The sequence below is a fragment of the Dama dama genome, chromosome 5, assembly GCF_033118175.1.
Source record: "Dama dama isolate Ldn47 chromosome 5, ASM3311817v1, whole genome shotgun sequence".
NCBI classification, from domain to species: domain Eukaryota; kingdom Metazoa; phylum Chordata; class Mammalia; order Artiodactyla; family Cervidae; genus Dama; species Dama dama.
This window is the reverse complement of record NC_083685.1, coordinates 80,531,871-80,553,634: the sequence shown is the minus strand read 5'-3', so window position 1 is coordinate 80,553,634 and position 21,764 is coordinate 80,531,871. Positions and strand designations below refer to the sequence as shown.

At 37.5% G+C, this 21,764-nt stretch overlaps 1 protein-coding gene and 1 pseudogene across 1 annotated transcript in view; both read left to right on the top strand.

The window, feature by feature from the left end:
• SKA2 (spindle and kinetochore associated complex subunit 2) overlaps positions 1-21,764 on the top strand; it is a 35,050-nt gene that overhangs the window by 6,133 nt on the left and 7,153 nt on the right. Inside the window, exon 2 of the mRNA XM_061142646.1 lies at positions 14,362-14,448. Within this exon, the coding sequence (XP_060998629.1) occupies positions 14,362-14,448 (87 nt within the window). The remainder of the gene's footprint in view (positions 1-14,361; positions 14,449-21,764) is intronic.
• Positions 19,839-20,560, top strand: LOC133056840 (large ribosomal subunit protein uL16-like; annotated as a pseudogene).

Below are 21,764 nucleotides of genomic sequence, written 5' to 3'. Positions count from 1 at the left end.
GGGCCTGAGTTTGATCCCTGGTCAGGGAAGTAAATCCCAGATGCTGAAATTTAAGATCCTGTATACCGCAACAAAGATTGACGAATCTATGCCTTGCGATTAAGACATGGTGCAGCCAAATGAATAAAGAAATATTTTTTAAAAAGAATATCCTAGATGAAATTTGTTCTTAATTATATTTCAGAAGGTTATACTTCTAATTTATCTTAATGTATAGCATTTTAAAAGTTTAAATAAGTTAGTCCTTGGTTCACTGTTTTTTTCGTACTTTTCCAAATTTTTATTTGTCTATTTATTTACTATTGACTGTACTGGTCTTCATTGCTTTGCATGAGCTTTCTCTCTAGTTGCCGCACGTGGCAGCTTCTTGCAGTTGTGGAGCGTAGAGGGGTAGGCTACAGTAGTTGCAGCACATGGGCTCAGTAGTTCCAGTTCTGGGAGGTACATTGGAAAGAGGCACCTAACCTGGGGAAGGTTTCTTGTTAGAGGTGAGATATAATCTGAGACTGGAAGGATGAGTAGGGATTAGCCAGTGAAGGAAATGGGAAATGGTCCAGGCAAAGGAAACAGTGCATGTTCAAATCCAGAGGTGCTACACACGTGGGGGGAACTGCAAGTGGTTCAGTACAGTGTTGAGATGGTTGAAGTGGGGAGGAAGAGGGTTGAGATGAAGAATCAGTGAACTAAATTCTAGCTAAGTTGAAAACCTTTACCACACTCTATAACATTCCTAAACATTTAAAATTATTATAAATATTCATGTTCTTGGAGAAGGAAATGGCAACCCACTCCAGTATTCTTGCCTGGAAAAGTCCATGGACAGAGGAGCCTGGCGGGCTGTAGTCCATGGGGTTACATGACTGAGCATGTGTGCACGAGGGTGGAGGGAGATGGGTTGGTAGCAATAAATTGGTAGAACTAAAAATGAATAAATAAATAAATAAATATTCATGTTCTGTAGTAATCATGAACCTGTGTTCCTTAATTTAAAAAAAAAAATTAGGGAGATGGGTTGGTAGCAATAAATTGGTAGAACTAAAAATGAATAAATAAATAAATAAATATTCATGTTCTGTAGTAATCATGAACCTGTGTTCCTTAATTTTAAAAAAAAATTTCCATATAAACATCTCTGGTTTTGGGTAAATTATAGGGAAATTTAGTGACTTCTGACCAAATCATTATATATTGATTTTTATGTTCTATAGTCTTTATTGCCCTATTTATTTATAAGGCTTGTTCAAGGAGGATGTGTAACCTGGAGTGAAATCTTACCAGGCAACTCACAGAACTACAGTCAGGAAGAGAGTCATCAACTCAGCCCAGCCTAGAGCACTTGAACCCAGTCAAGCTGCAGATTCATGAGAATAAATTATTTTTGTTTTTAAGCCACTGAGTTTCAGGTTCCACAGTTTTGAAGTGCGTTGTTTTAATTTAGGCTGCCATTTGAATTTTCAAACTTATTATATTCTTTTGCTAGCGTGTTGTCTCATCCATTTTTAGCAGTGGAGTCTAGTTGTGTGTTAGTATTATCTCACGAGTAAAAGAAACATTGTGTTTGACCTTAATGAACAACCAAGGATAAAGCATGTAAAGAGATGGTGCTGTGCAAGTTTCTCTTTCTGGTCCTGATCTTGATGACACTTAGGGATACCTCAATTTAGGGTTGTCAGACTTAGTAAATGAAAATATAAATTGTCTGGGAATTCCCTGGTGGGCCAGTGGTTAAGATTCCGTGTTCTCCAAATGAAACAACTGACAGAGGATTAATCTCCAAAATACATAAGCAGTTCATACAACTCAATACCAGAAAAACAAACAACCCAATCAAAAACTGGGAAAAAGACCTAAACAGACATTTCTCCAAAGAAGACATACAGATGACAAACACATGAAAAGATGCTCAACATCGCTCATTATTAGAGAAATGCAAATCAAAACTACAATGAGATATTACCTCACACAGGTCAGAATGGCCATCATCCAAAAGTCTACAAACAGTAAATGCTGGAGAGGGCTGGAGAAAAGGGAACACACTTGGACTGTTGGTGGGAATGTAAATTGATACAGCCACTATGGAAGACGGTATGGAGGTTCCTTAAAAAACTAGAAATAAAACCACCATATGACCCAGCAATCCCACTCCTAGGCATATACCCTGAGGAAACCAAAATTAAGAGACACATGTATCCCATTGTTCATTGCAGCACTGTTTACAATAGCTAGAACATGGAAGCAACCTAGATGTCCATTGACAGATGAATGGATAAAGAAGTTGTGGTCCATATACACAATGGAATATTACTCAGCCATAAAAAGAAATGCATTTGAGTCAGTTCTGATGAGGTGGATGAAACTAGAACCTATTATACAGAGTGAAGGAAGTCAGAAAGAGATAAATATTGTATTCTAACCTGTATATATGGAATCTATAAAAATGATACTGAAGAATTTATTTGCAGGGCAGCAGTGGAGAAACAGACATAGAGAATAGACTTGGTGGGCGTGGGGAGAGGGGAGGAGAGGGTGAGATATATGGAAAGAGTAACATGGAAACTTATATTACCATATGTAAAACAGATAGCCAACGGGAATTCGCTCTGTGGCTTGGGAAACTCAAATGGCTCTGTATCAACCTAGAGGGGTGGGATGGGGAGGGAGGTGGGAGGGAGGTTCAAAAGGGAGGAGGTGTATGTATACCTGTGGCTGATTCATGTTGAGGTTTGACAGAAGACAACAAAATTCTGTAAAGCAATTACCCTTCAATAAAAATAAATTAAAAAAAAAAAGATTCTGTGCTCTCACTACCAAGGTCCTGGGTTCAATCCCTGGTTGAAAACTCAGATCCCACGAGCTGTGTGGCCAAAGAAAAAAGAAAAGATGCCCAATTAAATTTGAATTTCAAATAGGCAATAGGAAATTTTTTAGTATAGTTATATCCAAATATTGCATGGGATGTACTTAGAAAGTTTTTTATTGTTTATCTGAGATTCAGGTTTAACTGAGTGTCCTGTATTTTATGTATCAAACGCCCTTTCAGAATGCGTTTTCATACAGTTATGAACAGAGTACATTAGATTGTCATATTCATTGATCAAATAAGTACCAGCTATGACTTCTTATACCTATTGTGTATGAGGAACTGTGCTAAGCAAAGTTTAATATATGAGCCATCAGGAGAGACACATAAATCACAAAAAATCTACATGAAGCAAGAAGCACAAGGTGCTGTGTCTGAACAAATATAATCTTTGTCTTCTATAGTCTTTTAGCCTAGTACATAGATAATTCAGACAAATAAATATATTTGTATTGGGTGAGTGGGAGGAGGTAGAATAACTTCAAAAGAGATTCCTCTCATATAAAAGCATATTTGTTATGAAAACTTGCAGAACTCCAGATTTAATCTTTGTTTTATTCCTTGAGGCTTAACTTCCATTTTTTTTTTTTTTTTTCATGAACTCAGGTAAGCTTTTAAAGGGAAGGGACAATTTACGACTACAATTTACTAGAAGGTCGTCATGGATGTAGATGACAGACTTCTGGTTACCAGGGGATAAGGGTAGAGGGAAGTGATAAATTGACAGATTGGGATTGTCATATACACACTATGATATATAAAATAGATAACTAAGAAGAATTTGCTGTGTAGCACAGGGAACGCCACTCAACACTTTGTAATGGCCTAGATGGGAAAAGAATCTAAAAAAAAAGTGAATATATGTATAAGTGATTCACTTTGCTGTACACCTTGAAACTACTGTAACATTGTAAATCAGCTACACTTGTGATAAAAGTTTTAAAAGAAGGACTTTGTAAATCAAAGTTAAAAAGAAAGGGAAGGGACATCTAGCAAACAGAATCCAACAACATATTAAAAAAATCATACACCATGACCAAGTGGGCTTTATCCCAGGAACGAAAGGGTTCTTTAATATCCGCAAATCAATCAATGTAATACACCACATTAACAAATTGAAAGATAAAAACCATATAATTATCTCAATAGATGCAGAGAAAGCCTTTGACAAAATTCAACACCCATTCATGATTAAAACTCTCCAGAAAGCAGGAATAGAAGGAACATACCTCAACATAATAAAAGCTATATATGACAAACCCACAGCAAGCATCACCCTCAATGGTGACAAACTGAAAGCATTTCCCCTGAAATCAGGAACAAGACAAGGGTGCCCACTCTCACCACTACTATTCAACATAGTGTTGGAAGTTTTGGCCACAGCAATCAGAGCAGAAAAGGAAGTAAAAGGAATCCAGATAGGAAGAGAAGAAGTGAAACTCTGACTGTTCGCAGATGACATGATCCTCTACATAGAAAACCCTAAAGACTCTACCAGAAAATTACTAGAGCTAATCAATGAATATAGTAAAGTTGCAGGATATAAAATTAACACACAGAAATCCCTTGCTTTCCTATATACTAACAATGAAAAAACAAAGAGAAATTAAGGAAACAATTCCATTCACCATTGCAACAAAAAGAATAAAATACTTAGGAGTATATCTACCTAAAGAAACAAAAGACCTATACATAGAAAACTATAAAACACTGATGAAAGAAATCAAAGAGGACACAAACAGATGGAGAAACATACTGTGTTCATGGATTGGAAGAATCAATATTGTCAAAATGGCTATGCTACCTAAAGCAATCTATAGATTCATTGCAATCCCTATCAAGCTACCAATGGTATTTTTCACAGAACTAGACCAAATAATTTCACAATTTGTATGGAAATACAAAAAACCTCGAATAGCCAAAGTAATCTTGAGAAAGAAGAATGGAACTGGAGGAATCAACCTGCCTGACTTCAGACTCTGCTACAAAGCCACAGTCATCAAGACAGTATGGTACTGGCACAAAGACAGAAATATAGATCAGTGGAACAGAATAGAAAGCCCAGAAATAAATCCACGAACCTATGGACACCTTATCTTTGACAAAGGAGGCAAGGGTATACATTATGGAAAAAAGACAACCTCTTTAACAAGTGGTGCTGGGAAAGCTGGTCAACCACTTGTAAAAGAATGAAACTGGAACACTTTCTAACACCATACACAAAAATAAACTCAAAATGGATTAAAGATCTAAATGTAAGACCAGAAACTATAAAACTCCTAGAGGAGAACATAGGCAAAACACTCTCCGACATAAATCACAGCAAGATCCTCTATGACCCACCTCCCAGAATATTGGACATAAAAGCAAAACTAAACAAATGGGACCTAATGAAACTTAAAAGCTTTTGCACAACAAAGGAAACTATAAGTAAGGTGAAAAGACAGCCCTCAGATTGGGAGAAAATAATAGCAAATGAAGCAACAGACAAAGGATTAATCTCAAAAATATACAAGCAACTCCTGAAGCTCAATTCCAGAAAAATAAATGACCCAATCAAAAAGTGGGCCAAAGAACTAAACAGACATTTCTCCAAAGAAGACATACAGATGGCTAACAAACACATGAAAAGATGCTCAACATCACTCATTATCAGAGAAATGCAAATCAAAACCACAATGAGGTACCATTACACGCCAGTCAGGATGGCTGCTATCCAAAAGTCTACAAGCAACAAATGCTGGAGAGGGTGTGGAGAAAAGGGAACCCTCTTACACTGTTGGTGGGAATGCAGACTGGTACAGCCACTATGGAGAACAGTGTGGAGATTTCTTAAAAAACTGGAAATAGAACTGCCATATGACCCAGCAATCCCACTTCTGGGCATACACACTGAGGAAACCAGATCTGAAAGAGACACGTGCACCCCAATGTTCATCGCAGCACTGTTTATTATAGCCAGGACATGGAAACAACCTAGATGCCCATCAGCAAACGAATGGATAAGGAAGCTATAGTACATATACACCATGGAATATTACTCAACCGTTAAAAAGAAATCATTTGAATCAGTTCTAATGAGATGGATGAAACTGGAGCCCATTATACAGAGTGAAGTAAGCCAGAAAGATAAAGATCATTACAGCATACTAACACATATATATGGAATTTAGAAAGATGGTAATGATAACCCTATATGCAAAACAGAAAAAGAGACACAGAAGTACAGAACAGACTTTTGAACCCTGTGGGAGAAGGCGAGGGTGGGATGTTTCGAGAGAACAGCATGTATATTATCTACAGTGAAACAGATCACCAGCCCAGGTGGGATGCATGAGATAAGTGCTCGGGCCTGGTGCACCGGGAAAACCCAGGGGAATCGGGTGGAGAGGGAGGTGGGAGGGGGGGATTGGGATGGGGAATACATGTAACTCCATGGCTGATTCATGTCAATGTATGACAAGACCCACTGAAATGTTGTGAAGTGATTGGCCTCCAACTAATAAAAAAAAAAAAAGGGAAGGGACAGTTATCTTGCTTTTTATGTGTTCAGGCAATATGCTTAGCATTTGGACCTAAAAAGCAATCACTTTTTTTTTTTTTTTCATAAAAAAAGCAGATTATCTCTTGGAACTTACATACATACTGTGCTCGGCCCCAATCTACGAGTTCACAGTTTCCCTTTAGTTGGCAATCTACTTTGTTACCTTATCGTTGACACTAAGACAAGCTACATTTTTACAGTGACAGTTTTTCATTTTTCTTTCTTTAGGCTATGGATCCTTAAAGGAGCTTCATCTCACCAGAATAATGTAGACAGATACATAAAATTGCCAAATATCAAGTGGGGATTCATAGAATCTTGCCCCAATAAGATCACGGGATATCTGCTATTCAGAGGTTGAAGTGATTTGAAGTTAAATGATGAGACATCATTAATCTTGCATCCTTTTATACAGATTGTGTAAGAATCGCTACCAAAGATGTATTCCCTCAAGATTATACTACATTTTTTGTCATAGGTATTTACATTATTCTAATTGTGGTCTGCAATTTAGGAATGTATCTGTTTTGTCATATTTGATGACATTCTGACTTTATAGTCTGAAGACAGTAGGTCATGGATATTTGATATATACATATTAGACAATTTTATAACCCATTACACAATATTATTCTCTATATATTGCATATAAATATATATTTAAGACATCACCGACTCGATGGACATGAGTTTGAGTGAGCTCCAGGATTTGGTGATGGACAGGGAAGTCTGGTATGCTGCAGTCCATGAGTTTGCAAAGAGTCAGACACGACTGAGCAACTGAACTGAACTGAAGAGCATACTATTTACCAGGTGCTGCTAGAGAGTAGTGATTTTTAAAAATAACAGTGAGGCAACTTCCAGGTAGACCAGTGGTTAAGAATCTGCCTTCCAATGCAAGAGATGCAGGTTCCATCCCTGGTCAGGGAACTAAGATCCTACATGTGCGGGACAACTAAGGCATCCTGCCCACAGCAACCAGAGAAGCCCACAGGCTCTAGACCCCTTGTGCCCAAAGGAAGACCCAGAGCAGCCAAAGTAAAACAACATAAAGTGATTGAAAAACGTAAACTACCAAAAAAAAAAAAAAAAAGCAGTGAAATTCAGTGTGGCTGCGGTGTAAAATGTAAAGTTTCAGTGAGAAAATTTAAATGTTTGGAAATTTTATTGCAGTATGTATTGATTTACAATTTGCATTAGTTTCCCCTGTACAGCAAAGTGAATCAGTTATACATGTACACGTGGGGAGGATGTTAATATTCTGTGAAGAATCATACTAAGAACTGAAACTAATTTCACAGGCATTGAGAAACTAATGATCTTCAAGTGAAGAATGACGGTATGCAGAATGTGAGTGTGTGCAGGTTTAGTCACTCCATCATGTCCAACTCTTTGTGTCTGCAAGGACTCTAGCCAGGCTCCTCTGTCCACGGGATTTTCCAGGCAAGAATACTGGAGTGGCTTGCCACTGCCTCCTCCGGGGGATCTTCCTAATCCTGGGATCCAACCCTGCGGCTTCTGCGTTGGCAGACGGATTCTTTACCACTGAGCTAACTGTTACACTTTAAAAAATAGTTATACGTGTAATACATATTCATTGTAATTTAATTAGAAGACAGATATGCAAAAAGAGAGAAAGACCCGACAATTCCATGACTATTAAGACTATGTTGTAGGGGCTTCCTTGGTGATCCTGTGGTTAAGAATCCACAGGGGACTGCGGTTTGATCCCTGGTCTGGGACGATTCCGCATGCCCAGGAGCAGCTAAGCCCTTGTGCCACAACTTGAGCCCACGTGCTACAACTACTGAAGCCTGTGTGCCAGGAGCCTGTGCTCTGATGCAAGAGGAGCCACCGCAGTGAGAAGCCAGCACCCTGCACGGAAGGGTAGTCCCCGCTTGCCTCGACTAGGGAAAGCCCACGTACAGCAACGAAAGACCCACCACAGCCAAACAATGATTTAAAAAAAGACGATGTTGTATATTCTAGATTTTGTTGTAGGTGTATTTTTAACTGTTTTTTCTAAACCAGGTTCATTCTATATATTATGAAAATCTGTTTCTTATAGTCTAAGTATCTGTTTAAAGTATAAGTATCTGTTTAGACTATTTAGTATAGTCTAAATCTGTTTCTTATAGTCTGTAGTATCTGTCCATAGCACAGTTAACATAAATAACCTAAGATCCTGAAAACTTTAAAAAAAGTTCAATAGACTACTTTAACTGATAAAATCAGCCTTATGTGTACTATCCTCATAATTGTCCCATGAAAGCCTGCAGATTAGGATCTGATAGCCTGAAACTTCACACTTTCTTCTGCTTTGATGTTGTTATTTACCTGAAACAACATGTCTGTGCGTATTGCTGCTTCTCTGTTTCAGACAAGCATAGACATGTGTTTGTTCTGTCTGGAAGAGACTAGATAATAGCTCTCTAGCAGAAAAATGCAACAAAACAATTGTGATTGTGTAGACACTAGAAGTGGCCCTCAACTTGTTAAGAGCTTGAAATATTTTCTCTTAAAACTGGTTTTAGAGGGTGGTTTGATTCCCAAGCTGTTCTTTCAAGTGAGTGAACTTTAATCTGTTCCCTTTTGTCAGTGAACATTAGTCTGTATGTTAAAAACTCGGGATATAAAAGTGGAAAGACAAGGGTCTTGCCAGCAAGAGACTTGAAATCAAATGGGGACAGTACCATGAAAACAAATGATTGTAATATGATTGTAATATAAGACATGAAACGAGAAGCCTCAGCTGTGAGAACAAAAATTAAAGTAGATAAAGGTCTTTCTAAATCTATTGGAGAGAGGAGAATGTAAGGAAAGTTGTGCTTTAAGTAGATTCTTTGGTTGATACTACAGCTAACCTAGATTTAGGAGTATTAAGATACCTAATTCTCCCTTAAAATGTGTCTAAGGAAAATGTATTTGTAAGCTTAGCTACTGAGTCCAGAACATACCCCTGTCAACTCTTCTCATCATAGGCAAGACCCTTTGTTTTCCTGTGTTTTGATGCTGTTGAGACAGGCTTTCTCACAAGAGGATGTGTTTGGAGCTGGTCCTTCTGAAAGGGAGCATTATTGAGGCAGTGGGAATCTGTGGGTTGTTTGTAAAGAGGAAATATTTTTTAAACTGTACTGCAATTATATCCTGCTGTCAAATATTTTAGTGGTATGTAATATAGTGTGCCTTTTATCTAAAGCCTTAAGCTGAACATAAAAACCAGTACTACAGAATGTTATATACTTGTGAAATACGGGGCATGCTCTTTAAAACTCTAAATTATTTCCTAAATTGTTCTTTTTCTCATTCATATGGTTTCTTCCCTACAACCACAGTCTGTTTCCAAGGATATCCAATTGTCAGGATGTAATCTGGTTGTCTTTGGGGCTTTAACATTGATTTCCATGGACTTTTCCCAGCTAAATTGCCTATATTTATTTACCACTTTTGGGATTGATATAAAACTTTTCCCGTTTATTTTTATTACTGAGAGGAAAACTGTGAATATGAAATATGAATGTCTTGGGCTTTAAAAAATTCACGTTTTATTTTAAATATTCTAATATGCCTAAAAATAAGACAGATAGCTAAAACTAATTAAACAGCAACTACACTGTTTTTCAAGGCTTCCCAGAAGCTAATTTATAGCTGATGAGGGTTGTGAATGAAGTTCAGCAATATCATTTTGTTCTATTAATCAGACACTAATGAGCTTTGGAGGCTGTCATAATTGGTTAGTGAATTTCCTACGGTGTAACTGAAAATTTTCCTGTTTATTACCAGATCCTAGAACCCTATCGATATTGTCTCTGCTGTGTAAATAGCTCTGAGTAGTGCAATATTGCTTATAGGGTTTTGGTGTTTGGAAAGAACAATGGGCAGGTTGCAGAAACAATGTAGCTGAAACTGAAGCAACAGTTGTTTTCGTTTAGGAATAAAATAGTAGAAGCTAGTTTTTAATACAGACATTAAAATCTGAAACTCAAATGTCAAACTTTTATATATTAGAAGAAACGCTTTTCTTACTTTTAACATTTTGATAAATTAAGCCTTGTTTTATTGTAGTGTAATGAAATAATAGAATTTTATTGTTGGAAGGGAGTAGATTTCCAACTCTCTCATTTAATAGGAGAGACTCAGAGGGACAGAAGATACTGGAGGCCACATAACTGTTAGGCCAGGGCTAGAATTTCTGCCATGTATCTCAGTCCTCTTATTTTCTTTTTTTCAGTACCATACTAGCAGGATGTATTCAGAGAGAATTTTTTAATGGACTAAGTGCAGATTTAAAACAAAAAAACCCCAACTTTCCATTTAATGTTGGGTACAGTCTTTACATTCCCCCCCCCCCCCCGCCCCCATCTATGTGACTCTCTTTGGCTTTGATGTCATGGATAACTTTGGTCTAACTACATACAAACAAGAGTAATGAAAATAGAAGTAGAGGCAAGTCACTTAGACTGTTTGCTTCGTTTATAAAATGAAGGATTCAGATGAGAGAGTCTTCATTGTTTTTCTGTTTCTCAACATTGCATTGACATCCTTTTTCCTTTTTTGTCCCCACTTAATCTATAGCCTGGACGTCCCTTGTGGCTCAGCTGGTAAAGAATCTGCCCGCAATGCGGGAGACCTGGGTTTGATACCTGGGTTGGGAAGATCCTCTGGAGAAGGGAAGGGCTACCCACTCCAGTATTCTGGCCTAGAGAATTCCATGGACTATACAGAGTCGGACACGACTGAGCAACTTTCACTTCACAAGCCATAGTCCACTGACTTGCTAATAAGTAAATACTTCTCCTAGGTATTACCACAAAATATTCCTTCAGCTCTTCAAGGAGGGTAACATTCTACTCTCAAACCTTTGTTTTTCCTATATTTTAGAAAGAGGTTTTAGCTGGCAGTCCAGTGGTGAATGAAGGTCTACGCTTCCACTGCAGGGGGCACTGGTTCTACCCCTGGTAGACCCCACATCCACATGCCATAAGTCGCGACCAAAAACCAAAACAAAAGTTTTTAAATTGTGGTTAAATACATATAACATAAAATTTACCATTTTAACCACTTAAAATGTGGACTCAAAATAGAACTCAGTAGCCTTATGTGCATTCTCATTGTTGTGCAACCATCGCCACCATCTACCTCCAGAGCTTCATCAATGCTAAACAAACTCTGCATATGTAAACAATGACCCCCATTCCCTGCACCCCCTGACTTAAAAAAATCTGTTTAAAATTCTGTTTGTTCTCTGAAATATTTTCCAAATAGAAGTATGGGCATGTTACTTAAAGGGGAAATGGAAAAAAATTTTAAAGACTTTTTGGAAGCAGTGATGTACATACAAATGCAGCAGTTGTGTGAAAGTGGGAAGTCCTGAATTTGAGCATTTGCCAATTTTCCTGTTGTGTATTTTTCCACCCTGTCTGATTTCAGATTACCAGCATGATGTCACAGAAAATGAGCTGGAAAGACTTGCAGTAGTAGCATGTGATATATTCCTACTCTATAGATATGATAGGCCTCAAGAGCATAGATGAGTAAAATATAGTAAAACTAGGCAATTGTGGGGTTTGTGTATATATTTGTTTTCAATAATTTAATTGTGCATTTAATAATTTAATTTTTAGTGATGCTCCTGTTTAACAATTGGCTTACAAGAATTTATAAAAATTTAGCTGGCTCCATCATGCCATTGATTGGAAGCATACTCTTTTGTATCTTATTAAAATATAAATTACTTAAAAGAAGGAACACTTCTTTTAGGTACTATTTGGTGGTTTTTAGTAACTTGTGGACCCCCAGGCATTATATGAAGCTATACCTGAAACCACTCTCTTGAGGAGAAGACTTTGTAAAATGGACTATGGGATTATGCCAGTTAAAAGTAAGCAGAGCTAAACTGTCAAGTTGAAAAAATATAGGTTTAAGAATACCAGGTTAAGGGCTTCTAGAATAGAGATTCTATTTTAAGGTAGCCCTGGAGTGACAAATCCCATAATCTTAAGAATTTTGTAGTAACTGTTAGGTTAGTTTAAAATACTAGTTTTAAAAACTTTTATTTAAAGTTATGCTTTAGAATGTTGTATAAGACCTCAAATTATACATAAAGCTACAGAATTGTGGTCTGTTCTAGTAATTAAATCAGGTCTTCAGTGCTTAGAGCCTTTGCTTAATTGATTTGTCCTCCTCCCACTCTCTGCCCCTACTCTCCATCCACATGTAAAGGAAAAGTTAATTCTTGAGCATATTTTAACATGGGAAATTATACCAACAGGATTTTATTTACATATATACATATATTAATACATATATAGTAATTATTAGTATGCTTGGACCCACATGTGGACCCACATGCTTAGTGACTTAGTGAAGTCACTCAGTCGTGTCCGACTCTTTGGGACCCCATGGACTGTAGCCTACCAGGCTCCTTTGTCCATGGAATTTTCCAGGCAAGAGTACTGGAGTGGGTTGCCATTTCCTTCTCCAGGGGATCTTCCCGACCCAGGGATCGAGCCCCGGTCTCCCGCATTGCGGGCAGATGCTTTACCATCTCAGCCACCAGGGAAGCCCATTAGTATGCTTAAAGAAGTCTAATTATTGATAGATTTAATCATGGCAGCTAATGTAACAAGCATATGAGACAAATGAAATGCCTCCATTTTTGGAAAACATTTTAAATACTTTTTAGACAAAGAACTAATACATTTGTTTTTCTGACTCAGCAACTCCTTGATGTTAGAGATGCAAATCAGACACTGATTCTTGGGAAATTTTTTAAAATGAAAACTGACTTTTTTTTCTTCTATTTCTACTCCAAAAGTTTTTAGTTATAAAAATAGAATGTTATTAATTGAAAAGTTTTCTGACCAAATTTAGGCCAATGATGAGAAATTATTAGTGATGGAAGATTTAGTTTCTCTCTTTCTGAACTTTGTTCAATAATGACAGCTTCTGACTTTCAAAGCATTTTAACTTCTGAGAACCTTTTTTTCTTATTCTACATTCCAAAGTAGAATGCTTGGTTTACTTTTTGTATAATAAAAATATCTGTATAGCACTTCTTATTAGATATGAGAACTACTTTTTGTTGATTTTACCCTTCCCATTAAGGCTTTACATTTTCAAGAAGCAATCTTGAAGTTTTCAAGAAGCAAGCTCTTTAGTCCAGAGCTTAAGTTGACAGAAAGGTCTGAACTGTCTCCCCAAAGCAGCCTCCTCAGATGTGGGCTAGGAATGGGAGACCTTCCCTGAGGAAATCACGTTTTACCTTTCACAGTAAACTCAAAGGACCATGGTTGTTTCTCTGATAAATTCAAGGCAGTACATGCTTTAAGATCTTGTAAAAGATGTAGAATTCCCCCAAATTAAGAATAATTTGTAGATTATGTCACATTCAGAGATAAACCACTTTTAACAATGATGTATATGCTTCCCAACTTTTCCATATGAACACACATGTATTTTACAGCCTATGGCAGTTTTCCTCCTTTTTCTCCCTTAGAAGTTTACTGCAGATCGAGGTTCCACACTAATACCCAGGTTAAATAAATTGTGGTTATTTGGCCTGCTGTGCCATTATTATAGAGTATGTAGCTTTTCTTGTATAATTTATGGCTCTTTAAGCCTTCTAGTTTTGGCCTGTGTGACACATATTTATAGTTCTTTGGTTAATGGGGTTGTAGATTGTGTTAACAACCGGAGTATCCCTAAAAATAAATTTGTTCTGTGCTTTAACTTGAAACCACATATCCTTCGAGAGGTAGAAAAACTGCCTAATTGATGAGTGTGGTGGTAACCTTGGGTAATTCCTGAAGCCATTGTTAGTTTTTACTATTTCGCTATTTTCAAAATTAGTATATATAATATTAAAAATATAAAGAGAAAAGAAAGAATAGCTATAGTATCATGTTTTGTGAAATGTCTTGTGGTTTGTGAACTAATGATCTGTGCTGATCTTTAGTTCCAGAAAGCTGACTCTGATCTGGACTACATTCAGTACAGGCTGGAATATGAAATCAAGACTAATTATCCTGATTCAGCAGGCAAGGTAATCTGCAAAAGAAATATATTTTTAACAGAATATTTTATTAAAAGATTTTCTGATGTATTTCTAATAGTAGAGTATAACAGTTACATTATTAAGGATTACGTTCATAGAATCCTTTGGTGTTGGAAGTTTGGTCACAGAATATTGGAGAGATTATACCCATAGTAAAGGAAATTTGTGGCTCCTCTTTTTTTTTTTTTTAACCTGTTAACAGGAATTGTTGAGTCTAGATGTGTAAACAACTGTGGAAGCCTCTGAAATTGTGAAAGAATATAGATACCTTTGGGGCAATGGTTAAATAAGAGGGGAGAAATCCTAGCAGTCATGATATTCTCTGAGGAAGATGATGATACACTATTAAATTTGTTACATGGACTGTGACTTTTATATAAAATTATGTACATAGTTATTCTAAATTTAGATTGATTAGAAATCCTATCTGTTTATAAGTCATAAAGTTATAACAACATGTACACATGCCTATAGAGATAAAGCAATTTTTAAGCCTTGTCTGTTAACATTAATTTAGCATGTAAAACATTAATTTATTACTTTATGGTACTCTTTTTTTCTCCTATAGCACATGCTAGCAGATAAGAAATATCATACTTTACTGTTTCTTAAAAAAATTATACAATTAAAATTTCCGGGGAATTGTGTAAAAGTTCAAATTAAAATAAGATTTTATATAAAATTGGGAAAGCACTGTGAATGTTCAATTTTTACTGCTTACATGAAATAATGGAATGCCAGGATTCTATAGGAGTATAGTTTTAACTATTCTACCTCCTTAACTGACTTGACTTTGTCCTTTCCTCTTTTCTCTCTTACTGAAGAAAACCAACCCATTCTTGTCAAGTGGTACCCCAATTAATTGGCCAAAGCACTCATCTGAGTCAGTATATTTCAAGTACTATCTGGAAGACATTTCCACTTTTCTCCCACCTGCTATCTCTCATTTTTATCACATTTCCAGTTGTTTTATTCTAATACAACTTTTTTTTTTTTTTTAAAACAGCTTTATTGAGCTATAATTCACATACCACAGAATTCACTCTTTTAAAGTAGATAATTTAGTGGTTTTTAGTATGCTTAGTTTATTGTAATTTTTAGCAGTTTAGTATATTGTGTGGCCATCATCACAGTAAATATTTGAGTATTTTCATAACCTCAAAAAGAAACCCATGCCCATTAGCTGTTTCTCCCCATTAACAACCACTTCCCCCTCCCCTGGCCAGCTTCCAGCAACTACTAATTTACTTCCTGTCTCTATACTCTACAGATTTGCTCTCTGAACATTTCATATAAATGGAATCACACAATATGTGGCCTTTTATATCTGGTTTAGCATTTTTTTTAAAAATTGAAATATAGTTGATTTACAGTTTTTCAGGTGGAGAGCAAAGTGATTCAGTTATACATGCACACATATATATACACACAAAAATATGTGTCTGTGTGTATATATATTTTTCAAATTCTTTTCCATTATAGGTTATTACAAGATATCAAGTATAGTTCCCTGTGCTATACAGTTGATCCTGTTGTTTATCTATTTTATACATAATAGTCAGTCAGTGAGTTCAGTCGCCCAGTTGTGTCCGACTCTTTGCGACCCCATGGACTGCAGCATGCCAGGCTTCCCTGTCCATCATCAGCTCCTGGAGCTAACTCAAACTCATGTCCATAGAGTCAGTGATGCCATCCAACCATCTCATCTTCTGTCATCTCCTTTTCTTCCTCCTGCCTTCTATCTTTTCCAGCATCAGGGTCTTATCCAGTGAGTCAGTTCTTCGCATCAGGTGGCCAGAGTACTGGAGTTTCAGCTTCAGCATCAGTCAATCCTTTCAATGAATATTCAGGACTGATTTCCTTAAGGATTGACTGGTTTGCTCTTGCAGTCCAAGGGACTCTCAAGAGTCTTCTCCAACACCACAGCTCAAAAGCATCAATTCTTTGGCCTTCAGCTTTCTTTATAGTCCAACTCTCATGTCCAAACAGCAAAGTGATGTCTCTGCTTTTTAATATGCTGTCTAGGTTGGTCATCGCTTTTCTTCCAAGGAGCAAGCGTCTTTTAATTTTGTGGCTGCAGTCACCATCTGCAGTGATTTTGGAGCCCAAGAAAATAAAGTCTTTCACTGTTTCCATTGTTTCCCCATCTATTTGCCATGAAGTGATGGGACCAGATGCCATGATCTTAGTTTTTTGAATGTTGAATTTTACGCCAACTTTTTCACTCTCCTCTTTCACTTTCATCAAGAGGCGCTTTAGTTCTTCACTTTCTGCCATAAGGGTGGTATCATCTGCATATCTGAGGTTATTGATATTTCTGCCTGCAATCTTGATTCCAGCTTGTGCTTCATCTAGCCCAGCATTTCTCATGATGTACCCTGCATATAAGTTAAATAAGCAGGGTGACAATATACAGCCTTAAAGTACTCCTTTCCTGGTTTGGAACCTGTCTGTTCCATGTCTGGTTTTAACTTTGCTTCTTGACCTGCATACAAATTTCTCACGAGGCAGGTAAGGTGGACTGGTATTCCCATCTCTGTAAGAATTTTGCACAGTTTGTTGTGATCCACACAACCAAAGGCTTTGGCATGGTCAATAAAGCAGAAGTAGATGTTTTTCTGGAACTCTTGCTTTTTTGATGATCCAACGGATGTTGGCAATTCGATCTCTGATTCCTCTGCCTTTTCTAAATCCAGCTTGAACATCTGGAAGTTCATGGTTCACGTACTGTAGAATACATAATACATACATAATAGTATGTATCCGTTAATCCCAAATTCCCGGTTTATTCTTCTCTCTCACCCCATTTCGCCTTTGGTAAGCATAAATTGCTTGTCCACATCTGTGAGTCTGTTTCTGTTTTTTTTGTTTGTTTGTTTCTGTTTTGTAAATAACTTATTTTGTATTGTTTTTCTTTAAGATTCCACATGTAAGTGATATTGTATGATATTTGTCTTTCTCTTTCTGAGTTCACTTAGTGTGAAAATCTATAGATCCATCCATGTTGCTGCAGATGGCATTATTTCATTCTTTTTTATAGATGAGTAGTAGTCCATTGTATACATATATCACATCTTTATCCATTCATCTGTGGATGGACATTTAGGTTGCTTTTATGTCTTGGCTATTGTAAATAATCAGTGAATATTGGGGTGCATTTATCTTTTCAAATTGGAGTTTTCTCCAGATATACGCCCAGGAGTAGGATTGCTGGATTATATAGTAACTCTATTTTTAGTTCTTTGAGGAACTTCCATACTGTTCTCCATAGTGGCTACACCAATTTACATTCCTACCAACAGTGTAGGAGGGTCTTTTCTCTCCACATCCTCTCCAGCATTTATTTATGGATTTTTAATGATGGCCATTCTGAACAGTGTGAGGTGATACCTCGTTGTAGTTTTGATTTGCATTTCTCTAATAATTAGTGATATGGAGCATCTTTTCATGTGCCTCTTGGCCATCTGTATGTCTTCTTTGCAGAAATGTCTATTTATGTCTTCTGCCTATTTTTTTGACTGGGCTTTTGTTTGATATTGAGTTGTATGAGTTGTTTATGTATTTTGGCAATAATTAAGCCCTTGTTGGTCCCATTGTTTGCAAATATTTTCTCCCATCCTATAGATTGTCTTTTTGTTTTGTTTATGATTTCCTTTGCTGTACAAAAGCTAATAAGTTTGAGTAAGTACCATTTGTTTATTTCTGCTTTTATTTCCACTGCCTTGGGAGACTGACCTAAGGAAACAGTGGTGCGATTTATGTCAGAGAATGATTTGCCTCCATTCTCTTCTAGGAGTTTTATGGTGTCGTGTCTTATGTTTAAGTCTTTAAGCCATTTTGAGTTTATTTTTGTGTATGGTGTGAGGGAGTGTTTTACGTTCATTGATTTACACGCAGCTGTCCAGCTTTCCCAACACCACTTGCTGAAGAGACTGTCTTTTCTCCATTATATACCACATCTTCTTTATCGATGCATCTACTGATGGATGTTTAAGTTGCTGCCATGTCTTGACTGTTGTAAACAGTGCTGCTATGAACATTGGGGTGCATGTATCTTTTCAAATTAGAGTTTTCATCTTTTCTGGATATCACTTAGCATGTTTTAAAGGTTCATCCTGGTTGTAGCATGAATCAGTACTTCATTCCTTTTTACTGCTGAATAATATTTCATTGTATGGCCATACCACATTTTCTCATGTATTTGATCAGTTAACAGTCAGTTTGGTTGTTTCCTTTGGCTCTTACGATCATATTCCTATAAACATTCCTTACAAGGTTTTGTATGGATGTTTGCTTTCATTTCACTTGGGTATATACCTAAGAGTGGAATTCCTGGGCACATGGTAACCCTATGTTTAATATTTTGAGGAACTACTACATTGTCTTCCAAAGCACTTGTACTATTATACATTCTCAGTTTTTTGGGTTATTTAAAAAAAGTTGTAAAATATATAAGATAAAATTTTAAAATATGTAAGATAAAATTATATAAAATATATAAGATAAAATTCATCATTTTTTCCATTTTAAAGTGTGCAGTTCCATGGTTTTAGTACATTTACATCTTGTGCAGCTATCACCACCATCCATCTCCAGAACTTGATTTCACCTTTCCAAATAGAAACTGCATCCATTAAATAATAACTCCCCATTCCACTCTCTTCCCAACCCCTGTCAACCACCATTCTACCTTCCGTCTCTGTGAACTTTACTACTCTAGTTACCTCATATACACAATTTTCCAGACTACACATTTGGTGTCATCTATTATTTCTTTGCCCCTATCAAACGTACTACTAAGTTTTCTTAACTTTTCTTTAATAGTATCTCTTTTCTGTCCTTTTCCTACTTCTACTGCTCATGCTGTAGGTCTTGATCACTATTTGTAGAATTAACAGTCTTTAAATTAGGTTTTTTTCTCTGATTCATTCGTGTTAGAATTATCTTTATTTATCATTTCCATCTTCAAAAGCTTAGCAAAAAATCTCCAAGGAAGAAAGGAGTAGAGGGCCATGAACTGAGCCTCTGCCTGTAGCCATGAGGTAGGGTCCACAAAGGAAATACTTGAAGAGTGAGACGATAATCAAGATGGTATGCTGCTGCTGCTGCTAAGTCGCTTCAGTCGTGTCTGACTCTGTGTGACCCCATAGGCGGCAGCCCACCAGGCTCCCCCGTCCCTGGGATTCTCCAGGCAAGAACACTGGAGTGGGTTGCTATTCCCTTCTCCAATGCATGAAAGTGAAAAGTGAAAGTGAAGTCACTCAGTCGTGTCCGACGCTTCTCGACCCCACGGACTGCAGCCTACCAGGCTCCTCCATCCATGGGATTTTCCAGGCAAGAGTACTGGAGTGGGTTGTCATTGCCTTCAATCAAGATAGTATAGTTTTCTCTTTCCCTTCGGCACGCCACTGAAGATCCTGGTGTCGCCATGGGCCGCCACCCCGCCCGGTGTTACCGGTATTGTAAGAACAAGCCGTACCCAAAGTCCCGCTTCTGCCGAGGTGTCCCTGATGCTAAGATCCGCATCTTCGACTTGGGGCGTAAGAAGGCCAAAGTGGATGAGTTCCCACTCTGTGGCCACATGGTGTCAGATGAGTATGAGCAGCTCTCCTCTGAAGCCCTGGAGGCTGCCCGTATTTGTGCCAACAAGTACATGGTGAAAAGCTGTGGCAAAGATGGTTTTCACATCCGAGTGCGGCTCCACCCCTTCCATGTCATCCGCATCAACAAGATGTTGTCTTGCGCTGGAGCTGATAGACTCCAGACAGGTATGCGTGGTGCCTTTGGAAAGCCCTAGGGCACAGTGGCCAGGGTCCACATTGGCCAGGTCATAATGTCCATCCGCACCAAGCTGCAGAACAAGGAGCATGTGATTGAAGCCCTCCGCCGGGCCAAGTTCAAGTTCCCTGGCCGTCAGAAGATCCACATCTCCAAGAAGTGGGGATTTACCAAGTTCAATGCGGATGAATTTGAGAACATGGTGGCAGAAAAGCGACTCATCCCGGACGGCTGTGGGGTCAAATACATCCCTAATCGTGGTCCCCTGGACAAATGGCGGGCCCTGCACTCATGAGCATCAGCTCTGTTCCCTCCTTAATCACGCTCACCAATAAATGCTATTTCCTGTCAAAAAAAAAAGATAGTATAGTTCTGTGGAAATCAAGAGTTCATTTTAAGAAGATTAGAATAGGAAGGAAATAAGGAGAGGCAAAAAGAGGGATATCAAAATTATAAGGCAAGTCTGACTTTTTGATTGTTATAGGGTGTGGAAAGAAGGTAACCCTCCTAACTATTGGTGAGAATGTGAATTGGTACAGTCACTATGGAGAACAGTATGGAGGTTCCTTAATAAACTAAGACTAGATCTCCCATATGACCCTGCAATCCCACTGCTGGGTGTTATGTCCAGAGAAAAACATAATCCAAAAGGATACATGTACCCCAGGGTTCATTGCAGCATTGTTTACAATAGTCAAGACAGAAGCAACCAAAATGCCCATGGACAGACGAATGGATAAAGAAGATATGGTACATATATACAATAGAATATTACTCGGCTATCAAAAAGAATGAAATAATGCTATTTGCAGCAACATGGATGGACATAGAGATTGTCGTATTGAGGGAAGTAAGTCAGACAGAGAAGAAATATCCGATGACAGCCCTTATATATGGAATCTAAAAAGACATGATATAAGTGAACTTATTTACAAAACATAAACAGATACACAGACTCAGAGAACAAACTTATGGTTGCCAAGGGGAAGGATGGGCGGAAGGGATAGTCGGGGAGTTTGGAATGGATTTGTACACACTGCTATGTTTAAAATGGATAACCAACAAGGACCTACTGTATAGCACATGAAACTCTGCTCAATGTTATGTGTCAGCCTGGATGGGTGGGGGGAATTCGGGGGGAGAATGGATGCATGTGTATGTATGACTGAATCCCTTCAGTCATGTATGACTCTTCACCTGAAATTATCACATTGTTAATTGGCTGTACCCCAAGAGAAAATAAAATGTTTAAAAAGTTTATAGGACAAGTCTGACTTTTTGATTGTTTACAATAATTTGGCAAAGGATTTCAGTCTATGGGCTATTAAACTGAGGAAGTATATTATTATAGGACCTAGAAGGTTAGTGGCAAATGGAGTGAGAAAAATGACACTGGTTTTGAAACAAGAGTCAAGAGGAGTTATTTTCCCCTCAGTGTAGGGACAATCTATGTATATTTGAAGTCTGCATAAAGGGAGATATGAATAGGTTATTGAAATATAGGAATTTTAAGGTTCTGGAGGATA